The sequence below is a fragment of the Protopterus annectens genome, chromosome 16.part0 (assembly GCF_019279795.1).
Source record: "Protopterus annectens isolate FY-2018-M chromosome 16.part0, PAN1.0, whole genome shotgun sequence".
Classification (NCBI taxonomy): domain Eukaryota; kingdom Metazoa; phylum Chordata; order Ceratodontiformes; family Protopteridae; genus Protopterus; species Protopterus annectens.
Window position 1 is genome coordinate 690,266,682 of NC_056750.1, and position 12,959 is coordinate 690,279,640.

Here is a 12,959-nt window from a genome sequence, read left to right on the forward strand (position 1 = left end):
TCTATACTTGCAACTATATTTATGCATTTTCCACATTTCTTGCCTCCTCATCTGATCCTTGACCTTATATTCTTTCTTTTGTTTTTGGCACATTCAGTTGCTGCCTGATTTTTATCTACTTATGGTTTGATTTCCATTCCAGCTTGACACCAATATGCTTCTGCTAAACTAAGAAGGGAAGTCATCTTAGATTTATCCTCCTCACCTTTTAAAACTTTCACTATGTTTGGGTCTTGTGAGATCAGCAGATATGTATGGAGTCCCACAATTGCAGATCTATACATTTAATCAATTTCAAGGAGGCCCAAACCTCCTTTGGAACAGGGAATATAGAATCTTAATATGCACTGATTTTTATAAATCATTTGATGAGTATAAAGCATCCTTCTTGTTTTCTTATCTAATCTATCCAACACCTTTTAGGCCTGGTCAGTCACTCCAAAACTGTCATTTAGGACAGGAAGAGCAAATTGGTTTATAGCTTGAATTTTGTTGCAAAATTTGAATGCTGCTTTCAGACTTAATTTAAGTCTTCTAAAATATTCTTTACTAAGTTTTATTTGCATTTCTTCATGTTTTATTGTTGATCCATCATCAATTCCCAAATATTAAAGCATTCCCTATTGTTCAAGTTCTTTTGTATCACATTCTTGATGTTTTCTTGGTGCTGCAGCTTTCATGCTTTAAAGGTTGCTTTTGCACATTTATCAAGACCGAATGACATTCTTATATCATCTGAAAAAGTTTTGACTACTTGCAGCTGTGCTTTAAGTTTCTCATCTGATGAGCTATACAGTTTTAAATCATTGACAAAGATATGATGAGAAACATTTACACTTTCTTGTTTTCTAGGTGCCAAATTATAACCATGACCTAATCTCTTAAGCAGACAGCTTAATGGGTTAAGGGCAAGGCAAAAGAGCAGAGGTGACAGTCACTCTGGAATATCCCCCTTTGGATTTTTATCCCTAAATAATAATTTGTCCTTTATCATGGCTTAACTGCAAAGTGGTTTGCCACTGTTTCATGCTCGCTGTGATGTAGTTTGTCAGTGTAGGGTGTATCTTATACATTTTAAGCACTCTTTTATTCATGAATGTGGGATACTGTTAAATGTTTTTTTATAGTCAATCCATGCCACTTAGATTCTTCCCCTTTTTATAGTTCTCCACTATGACTTTATTTAACAATGAATGATCTTCTTTTATTGCCCTTTTGTTCTATTTCCATAATTGAGTTTTCTTCTAAATGACTATAAATTCTGTCAACATCAGTTCCCATGTATAGTTTATACATCGGTAGAAGGCAAGTTATTGGTCTGTAATTTTTAGGGTAGCTTGCAGGTTCACTCTTAAGTAGGAACATTGTTTATCCTGTTGTTAGCCAGGTTGGTGTCTGTTTAGGGTGTGCATTTAATTAGTTCTTACTCATGGCTAAATCTTTGTGCAAAGATCTTTATACTTTTAACCAGAAGTTAGGTACTGTATCTGGACCTGGGGTTTTCCAATTAGAGGCTTTTCTTAAATTTGTTTCATTCTCTCTGTCTGTTACTTCATCCCATTTCATATCCTGTACTTTTAAACTTCTTATTCTTTCTTTTATTTCTTCTGTCCATTTAGCATCTTTGTTATGTTCCACAGGATCTTCTTAAATACTTATCCAAAATATATCTAGTTCTTCTTTTTTGGTGGTCTTTCATTTCCTTTTAATGTATTTCCTAATTCTCTATAAAACTTTTTTGGGTCATCAATAAATTGCTTTTTACTTTTCCCTTATATTTATCTTTGTATCTTCTAAGTTTTTCTGCCTGTGCTGATATTTTTAGTTTACTATTTGCGATAGTGCATGATAAATCCTGTTCCATTATAACAGTGTGCATTGCTTTTATCATGTCTTTCTGAGTATTTGTGTTGATCTGTTCCCTCTTCTATACTCTTCTAACAGTGACACTTGTCTTGTTTTATAATTTTCTTTATTCGATATTTCCATGATGGCATTCGATTTATCCCCTTCCTCTCCCTCACTACCCTGTGATCTTGTGGTAGAACTTTATCAGTTATTAATTTAGCTGCACAGTAATATATCCTGTTTACTTCTGTTATATCACATGGATCTCTATGGACAGTCCTAATTACTGTTTTCATTTGTTTTATCAGACTTCTTACTTTTGGGGATTTATTGAACTTCTGCAGTCTATTTCTTTCATTGATCTTAATATATCTATCCATGTCCAGTAAATCAAGCAACTCTTCTCTTAGCTCATTTTCTTCTAAACTGAGGGCACATTTCTTGTTCTTCATTTCCTTTGGGCATTCCGTAGAAAGTTCTGTAATATCTTCCTGTGGCACATTCTCTTCAATTTCATCCTGTGCCATCCGTTGCTCTGTCATATGGGAACTCACTGACCTATAACTCAACATTAACTGCGTCAGAGTTGCCACCGTTTCCTCTTCTTTCCTTTGCTGTCCAGCTTCAAGTGAATGTTTGTACTGGTTTCCCGTTTAACACTCCAAAATATCTTCATATGGCAACTGACCGGTTGCTTCCCGTACCACTGGTTTCTCCTTAATTTGGATATCCATTGGTCTATCCTGCTCTGCTGCTTTCTGAGTTCGATTTTCTACACTGAATCCTTTACTTCGCAGGCACTCCGTAACCTCAGTTTCTATGTCTTTTACTTCTCCATTACTAATCCTCTTTTCTACCTTTCCTCTCTGTCTTCTTATTTTTTGTATTGTAAAATTTTCCATGATTAGATTCCTTTGCCTGTATTTCTCTTCAAATATCTTTGGTGTAGCGATTAATTTTGCTTTCTCATTTACATAAATATTACGCCATATTATATCTCTTTTTCTTTCCCATATCCATAGTTCTTCTTCAGATGTCTCCTGATCTTCCTGTTTTTCCTTATTTTGAGGACTTGTTCCATGATGCTGTGATGTAACCTGTGTTAGACCTTCTAAACCAAATCCTTCACTTTGCAGGCATTCCATAACATCAACTTCTATTTTTTAACTTTTACTTAACTGATCTTCTTTTCTACATTCCTCTTTGTGATATTTTTTATTAAGAAATTTTCCATATCTGAAAGCCTTTGCCTGTATTTCTCTTTGAATTTCTTTGGGCCTGACATTTTTGTAGTAATTAATTTGACTTTTGACTTTGCATAAATATTATACCATATCAAATCTGTCTTTCTGATCCATGTCCATTTTTCTTTTTTATACTTTTCAAAAATATCTAGTTTTTTTCACTGGACTGATGTGGGCTTAGGTCAACACCATATAGCACCTTTGCAGAACACCCAGTTACTGTGACACTAAAACTGGTATGGCTTTTTAAAATATGGAATGGTTTCCTTCTGGTGGACTTTATATTGCATGCTGAGAAGTTAATGAAAAAGGGTCACTGAACATGATACTTCGTTGCAATGCCACTGACAAAATCATAAGCATTCTGTACTCTCCCCAAAGTGTTTTTAAAAGATATAGTTCATCCAGGTTTTTACCACTTTCAATGAATTCATTTCTAGAAAATGCATTGCTTGTTTTTCCCTCTATTCTCACTAGCTGTAACTTTGAATAAGATAAAGCAGTAAGTAAAAAGGAAAATCAGTAACAGAAAAAAGAACATAAAAGTTAATCAGTTTGGATTGATGTTACTCTCCAGTACTAATGTTTCCAATTTTTCCTCTTTGCAGTACATTATTACTTACTGGATATTATTGTATGGGGCAAAGTACTACACTGGGGTTTCATTGAAGTAAAACTGGCAGACAGCTCCGGACAAATTGTGCAGTCAATGGAGGACCGGTACGTCTAAAGAAATGTCTTTAAAGTGTTTGCAAAATACAAACGTGGTACAATAGGATGTATATCTTTTACATTTGTAGTGCAAATTTAAAAGCTATGCATTTTGAACAATTATTTTGTTGAAATCCACCTGTTTTGCCATACATAGAGAGCCTGTTTCACAACTCAATTTTCAGACTGGCAAATGTCATACTGCTACTGTCCTGAAGCATAACAGATGTAGCAACTGTGCATATTATAATGTTACCAAACTATAACTCAAACCATGCTTAAACCTTTAAAGGAATTTTATATATGTGCTACTTAAAAACCTTTAAAGGAATTTTATATATGTGCTACATGCTAATCAGTCCTTGGTGACTGAAATGTTTTCCTTCACCATTCTGAAAATGAGGTCTACTTCTGATACCATTTCATTCCAATTACGCTTCTGATTTGACTTTGTACACAAGAAAAGGAAGCAAATCATGACTGATTCTTATCATATATATTTGTAAACTGTCTATTCACACCATGAACTGTTGCATGTGGTAAGGCTTAAAATGAGAAAGTGAGAATGTTTACTAGGCAGTTTTGTACTACCTCAGAGTAGGCTATATTAAGTAAGGGAGTGCAGACTTGCTCCCTGCTTATATGGTATAGACACACACACACACACACACACACACACACACACACACACACACACACACACACACCTACAATTTAATCTAGTCTTGCTTTCTATTGTTGAATAAATGGATATTTCTGAAGCAGGAGTTAATGTACTGTATCTGATAGGTAGTTATAGATTATATCAATAAATGTATAGGCTAGAATATGTAATAATGCTAAAAAGGAAAAACACTTAGAGGAAGGAATTAACTTTCAGAAAGTCCATGCCCAGTTTAACCTGTTTCATAAAGATAAACATGAATATTAGTTGCCTGAAGTAAAGGTCTTGAGCTACTAGGCATGGCAGTACTGTTGCTCCATTTTGTTAGAGGGTAGAGTTTAACAATGGAGAAGGTCACTGTAAGCTGCCTGTCAGGTGCCAGGATCCGCCACATAACGCAAGCACTCAGGTCACTCCAAAGCAAGTACAAGTATGACTCCATCATTGTCCATGATGGTGTGAATGACCTGAGACGTACCTCCCTGGACTACATGAAAAGAGACATAGAGGAGTTCTCTGACCATGTAGCCCAGGCTCATATGACCCTGACCTTGAGTAGCATCTTGCCCTCACCAAGAATGATGCCACAGTATAAAGACAAAATGATCAGTTTCAACAATTGGCTAAAGTATTGGTGTCATTCAAAGGGGATCCAGTGTCTGTCTGCCTGGGATGACATGCTCGACAAGCCACGTTGCTTCCCTAGGGACGGCTTGCACCTGTCACCCTTAGGCTTTCGTATACTGGCCAAGGCTCTTGCCACCCCTATAGTGCCTTTTTTAGGCAAGGCTCAAAGGACAAACCCACCTCCATAGACAACCCAAGGATAAAAAAACTAAAGGTAATGCTACTCAATGCCAGAAGTCTAAACCTCAACATGCACGCACTCGAGGCTCTCCTCAGTATGGAGAAAATCGATGTCTGTGCAGTAACAGAAACCTGGTTCAAGGCTCCTGAGAGCACCCCAGCACTACCAGGTTATAACTCATACCATGTGTTTCGGCCCCAAAACTCGGACCGAAGCACAAAAGGAGGGGGAGTATCTATATTCATCAAAGATACCTACACCTCCAGGTTAGTGGCACTGCACGAAGCATCGGAAACCATCCATGTGCAACTAACAGCGGGCAAAACTGCCTTTCAGTTTGTAGCCTGCTACAGAACACCCTCCCTATTACAGGAACCCCACTTTGCATTCCTGAGAACACTGGAGAATATGAAGGTCTCTCCAAACACTATGTTATTGGGTGACTTCAACTACCCAAGCATTGACTGGGAAAACTACTCAAGCCCAAACACCCTCGCCCAATGGTTCCTTGAATTTATAAACTCTAACGCAATGGAACAACTGGTTCCCACTCCCACAAGAGGGAACAACATATTGGACCTGGTCATCACCAACATGGGGACTCTATGTTCCACACCAGAGGTAAACCCCTCATTGATAAGATCAGACCATAAACAAATTTCCCTGGAAATCCATATCCCATCACCACCCCCAGCCAAGGAAATCACTGTAAAGAATTTCTCAAAAGCCAACTTTGCACTTCTCAAGACTGAGGTGGAATCCTTCAAAGCCCCTGGGCCAGAGGATAATACAGCCCAATCCACAGAATCCTTTACAAATGCATTCTATGAACACCTGCAGGAATGCATGGATCATGCTATCCCAAATAAAACCAAGACTCACTCCTCCAAAAACAGGAGACCGGTCTGGTGGACCCCGCCATAAATAAGCTATACAACAGAAGGAGGAAGCTACTACATGACAGAGCAGAATCCCAAAAAGGGAAGGATTCTCTGATCAGTATTAGCAAGAAACTTCGATCCCTCATAAAATCATCAAAGGCCAGCTTTGAAAGAAAAATTGCCCTAGACACTAAAGATAATCACAAGGCCTTCTTTAGTTATGTCAGGAACATGGGCAAAAACTCCCAGATATGCTCTGAATTGTTGCATAACGGTACAAAATATACCGAACCTACAGACATAGCCAACATCCTGGCAGACAGATTCAGTGCAAACTTCTCCCCCTTCCCCCCAAAGGAGCAAATGCCTATCCCAACTGAATGTAACCTCCCTGACATCACAGATGCACAGGTGAAAGCTGCCGTCTCCAAAGCAAAAAACACAGCATCTATGGGACTGGACGGTGTCCCAGGCTGTGTCTTACATGAACTCCAAGAAGAACTGAACCCTCACATTAAGTCACTGTTCAAACTTAGCCTTACTACAGGATATGTACCCAAAGAATGGCGTACAGCTACAGTGGTCCCACTCCACAAAGGTGGTGCCACAATGGACCCTGGAAACTATCGCCCCATAAGCCTGACAAGTCTGGTCTGTAAAGCTATGGAGCGTATTATTATGGAACTCATAAACAAAGACATTGGGAGCCTCCAGACACTGGACCCTACCCAATTTGGCTTTGTTAAGGGCAGATCTTGCCTCTTAAACCTAGTTGATTTCTTTGAAACAGTTACCAAAGCCACAGATGAAGGTAATGTAGTCCACACAGCCTACCTGGACCTCACAAAAGCCTTCGACACAATACCCCACTTGGGCATCATGAATAAGCTCACCAGCTTAAATATCAACCCCTATATCACAAGATGAGCTGCAAACTGGCTCAGAGATAGAACCCACATGGTCAGAATAGCAGGTGCCATGTCTGAATCCAAACTAGTTACAAGTGGCATCCCACAGGGCTCGGTCCTGGGACCTCTCTTGTTCGGTATATACTTCTCTGAGGTTCAGGCTAACATGGGGGGATTATGGCTGACAAAGTTCGCAGATGACTGCAAACTGTGGGCCATAATTGAATCTCCAGCTGACACAAACATCCTCCAAAAGGGTCTCACAGAGACGGATGCTTGGTGCCAGAGCCACGGCCTCAAGCTAAATGCTAAAAAGTGCATAGTCATCTCCTTTGGGGAAAACAAGGTGCCCACAAATTACCACATAGGTGGTAATCCATTAAGTACGGAAGAAGTAATTACAGATTTGGGGACCAACGTAGATAGTAATCTCTCCTTTGATAATCACGTTGCCAAAGTGGTTAGAAAGACCTTCTATATAGCCCACCTTATCACAAAAGGGTTCGCATCTAGATCAAGAGAGGTCATTGTGCCCCTCTACTCATCACTCATCAGGCCCATAATTGAATACAATGCCCCTTTTGGGATGTACCTTACCCGACACCTGCAGCAACTGGAGAGACCCCAAAAGTACCTCACCAAAGAGGATCATGGGCTACAAAAAGATGTCCTATGCAGCTCGACTAAAGAAACTCCAGCTCTACTCAGTTGCTTACCGCCTACTCAGAGGCAATCTCTGCCTGACGTACAAAGCCATGTCAAACCCAGAATTAATGGACATGCTCCACCTCAAAAAATCCAAGTCCCTTAGAGCTACACGCTCCAGGGACCTAAACCTCAGCACAAAAATAAATAGGACATGCTGGAGGGACAGATTCATTTCCCAGAGGCTTCCCTCACTCTGGAATAGAATCCCAATTCATGTTAGACATAGCCCCTCGCTGACCCTCTTCAAGCGAAATCTGGACACGTGGATGGGAAATCGCAAATTCACCCCTGGGATCTCTTCTGTGTCCCTGCTAGACAGAGGCACAGTAAACTAATCTTAAAAGGGTACCTTCTGTGACCTACTTTACAGAGGTACAGTAGGCTAATCTAATAGGGAGGCGGAAGCCAAATACACTCTGGCTAGGCTTATAAATGCCCTAGGGCAGATAGCCTAGTAGCTACCTATGAACCTATGAACAAGATGAAGGCTTCTTGAATTATCAAGCAACACGTGTGCAGTTACAGCCTAACAAAGTAAGAGATTATATAGTTCCAGTAACATATAAAGTGCTAGATGTCCTAAGTACCCCAGTCAGGAACTAGAAAACACATTTTGTATAAGTAGCATTCAGAACAAGCTAGGAAGAAGAACTTCAATCTCCTTATGTTCATGCTTTTTTGAGATATTAATTCTATATATGAGTACTACTGAACTATCATTCCTAAAGTTGTAGTTTTACTTTGATAGCACAGTCGGAATCCAGTATCTCTACAGTTTTGTAAAATATTTACTCCTTTCAACAGTTTTTTCTGTAAGTAAGCATAATTTAATAGGAGCAGCAGCTCAGGTTATTTATTTATTTATTTATTTATTTCCAGTTTGATAACCGGGGAAGTCCACTGGGCCCGAAAGCCCGTTTTCAGTGGAGGCCCGGGGAGAAAAGCTCCAATGATAATACATTACACACAAAAACACAGCAGAACAGATCTAAACTAATACACACAAAAGAAGGCTGGGCATTATCGTCCCTGGTAGAGTGGGAGAACTGATAGGTGACTCCTGCATTGATTTCTGGTGGAGACTGCAGATTTTACTCTTGGGAGGCATGGGCAAATGAGGGGCAAGGATGGAGACATGGCTGAACTACAACAGAGGAAGAGCAATCTGCCACACCATTGCACACCTATTCTTCAGAGAGAAGAAGTGAAAAACAGAGTAGGTCAAAAATGGAGCCCCCCCCCCCCCATGGATGGATGCTAGACAGTATGACCTGTCAGCATGACTTTAAGATTCTTACTAGCCCTGGCTACATTTTAGACATTGGACAGGGGGTTGACTGCAATGCCATAAACCCAGGTAGGACATGGTACACTGAGATGGCTGTTTGAATGGTAGGTAAATAAAGAAAAAAAAAAAAACAGTGACACAAATATTGCATCCTCTCTTATGGCTACTTTAGAGTTTTCCACTGCAAAGACATACTATGCCAACTTATTTAAAATATAAGGGTTCCTTTTGGTAATAGAGAATACGGCCGATCAAACTTTTTCAGCTGTGTACCAATCTAGCAAATGAAATTTTGTTCAGAAAGATGATACAGTACTTCAAAAGGTAAGAGTACCTAATGTTAGTTGTGTGTAAGCTGCCTGCAAAAATTGTCAATTTAATAAGCACTTATGAGTATTACTTATTATACATTAATTATTATTGTTCTTTGTTTATTAGTATTTTTCAATGGTTTCTGGGTTAAGATGTGAAGAGGTATAGTGCTGACTGCAAATCAAAGGTGTCATTGTTTTTCTCTATGTGAGATCACAGGACAGTGGGGAATGGGAATATGTCCTTTCCCTGCTGTTGTGTAATTTTATACTTGTTATATATGATGTAGTTGAGGGCCAGTGCAGCCCACCATTTTTTTTTTTTTTTTTGCTTCCTGGTTTGATAACGGTAATGGCTGAAAATGGTGCATTGACTCAGTCTATCTACTGAAATACTTAATAATAAAAAAGTCTGTTTTTACAATACCTTCCCCCTCTGCCCAGCCTTATTTTATCCCCATTTGTGGAACTGTAGACATAATTTATAAATATTTAAACTGATGTTTCTCATCTTCTTACAGTACAGAAGCTAAGTTTGAACAGTACAACCAAGTTACTCTACTTATCAAATTTGATGAAGACTTACAGAAAATTGCCAAGATTTTTCTAACATTTCACACAAACAATGTAATAGGACCAAAATACAAACTCCGAATCCTAAGGTTGAGATTGCGACCACTCACACATCCTGACAGGTATGCATATGTTTTGAGCAGTGTTTTAGAAAGCTTCCTTATTCTATAAGTAAAGTAATTCAATGTGTGAAGCTGTCAAGCTAGCTGTATTGGTAATGGGTTTTGCTGGTATGTCTGCTTACTCCTGCATTCTGCTATTAAATGGATGACATTATTTATTATTATTTATTTGCTTTTGTTTACAGGGCTGATAACATAGCATCTTTTCTGTGGAGTCAAGGGGAGAAAAGCTCCAGAAAATGTGGAATAATATTCACAATAAAATAAAATAAGAAAAACAAATAGCAAAAAAACTGACATCCTATATATGCCGAGATATACATACGTTTCAAGGAAGAGCAGAGAACAAAAGTAGTTAAAAATACTGTGAGGTCCTCAAATGTTGAAAATTAGAATGTAAATATACTAATGATGAGGCAGTAATGAAAAAGACAGAGTAGGGTGAAAAAGCTAAGGAAAGAAAAAGTAGAGTTATGCTAGGGGGAAACAGGAATCTGTTTTAGAGATGACAGGTATTAAGGAGCAAGGATATAGCCTGTAGTACTTCAGAAAGCTTTAGGAGTTACCTGGGATAGATTAAACCACCAATCTGACCGAACCATGAAGGAAACCACCAACAATAGCAAAAGACACAGTTTAATGTCGCTTTCATCTCAAAAGACTTCTTCAGAATGAAATAAAATGCATACAGCAGCACCCCCTTATATATCAAATCAAAATAATTACCTAATAAAACAATCAATTACTTAAAGTGTACTAGCAAAAGGTATACAGTCATTTTAAAGCACACATCTAATAACATAACAAGGACAGTTCATTTTAAAATTTTCAGTCTTCTATTCTTCAGAAAACATTTAATATTCACTGAGTCATTAATACCATTTTTTTTTGTCAGCCCCTAACCTGAGCTGCCACATAGTTTCTCCTTGTTCCAGTTGGTCCTTATAGGACCCCCCCCCCCTTATATTTCTAACTACATGTTCCAAAACAGAAACTTTTTAAAACCACTACATGTAATGGAATGTTTTGGCATTTTTTTGGTTTGATTAGGACTTTTAGTTCTGTATATTCCTTTGATTCTAAGAAGAACATTTTGTTTACAATGGATATCCAATCATTGTTTACTAGTATCCCCCATGATCCAGGGGTTGATTTTGTTAGACAGTTCTTGGGAAATGTAGCCCACCTTCATTCTGACAGCATATTTGTTTTATGCACCTTAATAGAATTAGTGCTTAACAACAATTATTTTCTATTTAACGAGAAAATTTACAAGCAGCTAAGAGGGGTAGCTATGGGGTCCCGCTGTGGTTCCGGCTTATTCCAATTTAGTTTTTGGGTGGTGGGAGCAGAGTGTTCTCAGACCTGTTATGGAGTAATATCATGTAGTATTTTATGGCAGATATGTGGATGATTTGTGTTTTATCCTGGAAGGTGGTATAGACCAGGTTCATTCTTTTTGTGATAGTATTAATAATTCCAGGTATTTTTTTTTTAATTTGTATTGGGGAATGCTGGGCTATCAGTGCATTTTTTGGATGTTACCCTGACTTGGGATACTTCTAATAATTGTTTCACAAGTGGAATACATAGGAAAGAGACTTTTGTTAACAGTTATTTGTATTATTTGAGCAACCATCCTGTTTTTATGAAAAATAATATACAGAAGTGTCAGTTTTTTCGTGCTTCACAAATGATTTCTGAAGAAGCTGATTTTGAATCAGAAGTCAGCTTTATACAGAATATGTTTTTGGTTAGAGGTTATCTTTCAGATTTACTTGGCAAATTAGCTAATGAAATTAGAACAAGAAGGGTTACTGATTTTCCACCGATTTTGGAAAATGGTTTTACTACTATTACAAGTAAGCCACATTGAGTCACAGGTGTTAACAACTCAAGTTCGAACAACATTAACACAAATACTTTTGGTACTTCTTGTATTTTGGATATGTCTGTTGATGCATTTAATATCAGGTCCATTATTAGTAGAAACTGAAACATCTTACGTGGAAACAGCGAATTAATACAAGTTGTAGGTGATAGACCCAATTTTGTATATAAAAAAATTGACTGTTTAAAAAAATGTTTACAATTTGACTCCATATATAAAAGTACCCCTGAAAACAGCAGACGCTGTAAGGGGATGTATAAATGTGTTTTTTGTTCTTCATGTCATTTTATGTTAGAGGGACCCTATATTGATTTACCCTGTTTGAACAGGACACTTTCCATTGCTGGTGTATATAATTGCAGTACTAGTGGCATAGTCTATCTTGCTGTTTGTTCTGTGTGCAATTAATTTTATGTAGGTATGTCCACACGACTGTGGTGGTGGTGCTGCGGTAGCATTGTCGCCTCACAGTTAGACGTTGCCTGTTTGATTCTCAGAGCGTCTTCTGTGTAGTGACATGTGTGAATGGGCGTTCCTTCATTGAAGGTTGTGCGTTAGGCCCGGCAAGCCAGTACGTAAATATCTACTGCCAATCATTAGCGAACCGGAGTTCCACTGTGGTGACCCCTAACCAGGAAAAGCCGAAAGATACAAACAAACAAGGTATGTCCACATGACCACTTAGTAAAAGAATTAAAGAGCACTATTATTGTATTAAAACTAAGAACATCAACAATGCTCTATTTAAACATTCCATTACATGTAGTGGTTTTAAAAAGTTTATCTTTGCTGTTTTGGAACATGTAGTTAGAAATATAAAGGGGGGGAGGTCCTATAAGGTCCAACTGGAACAAAGATAAACTAGGTGGCAGCTCAGGTTAGAGGCTGATAAAAAACCTGGTATTAATGACTCAGTGAATATTAAATGTTTTCTGAAGAATAGAAGACTGAAGATTTTAAAATGAACTGCCCTTGATATGTTATTAGATGTGTGCCTTTAAA

The 12,959-nt window shown here is 38.2% G+C and overlaps 1 protein-coding gene across 2 annotated transcripts in view; it reads left to right on the top strand.

Annotated features, from left to right (window-relative positions):
* The window catches only part of LIPH (lipase H), a 328,988-nt gene that overhangs the window by 262,981 nt on the left and 53,048 nt on the right, over positions 1-12,959 (top strand). For both annotated transcript variants that reach the window (XM_044058848.1, XM_044058849.1), the window contains 2 exons: positions 3,701-3,812; positions 9,893-10,066. In XM_044058848.1, the coding sequence (XP_043914783.1) occupies positions 3,701-3,812; positions 9,893-10,066 (286 nt within the window). The remainder of the gene's footprint in view (positions 1-3,700; positions 3,813-9,892; positions 10,067-12,959) is intronic.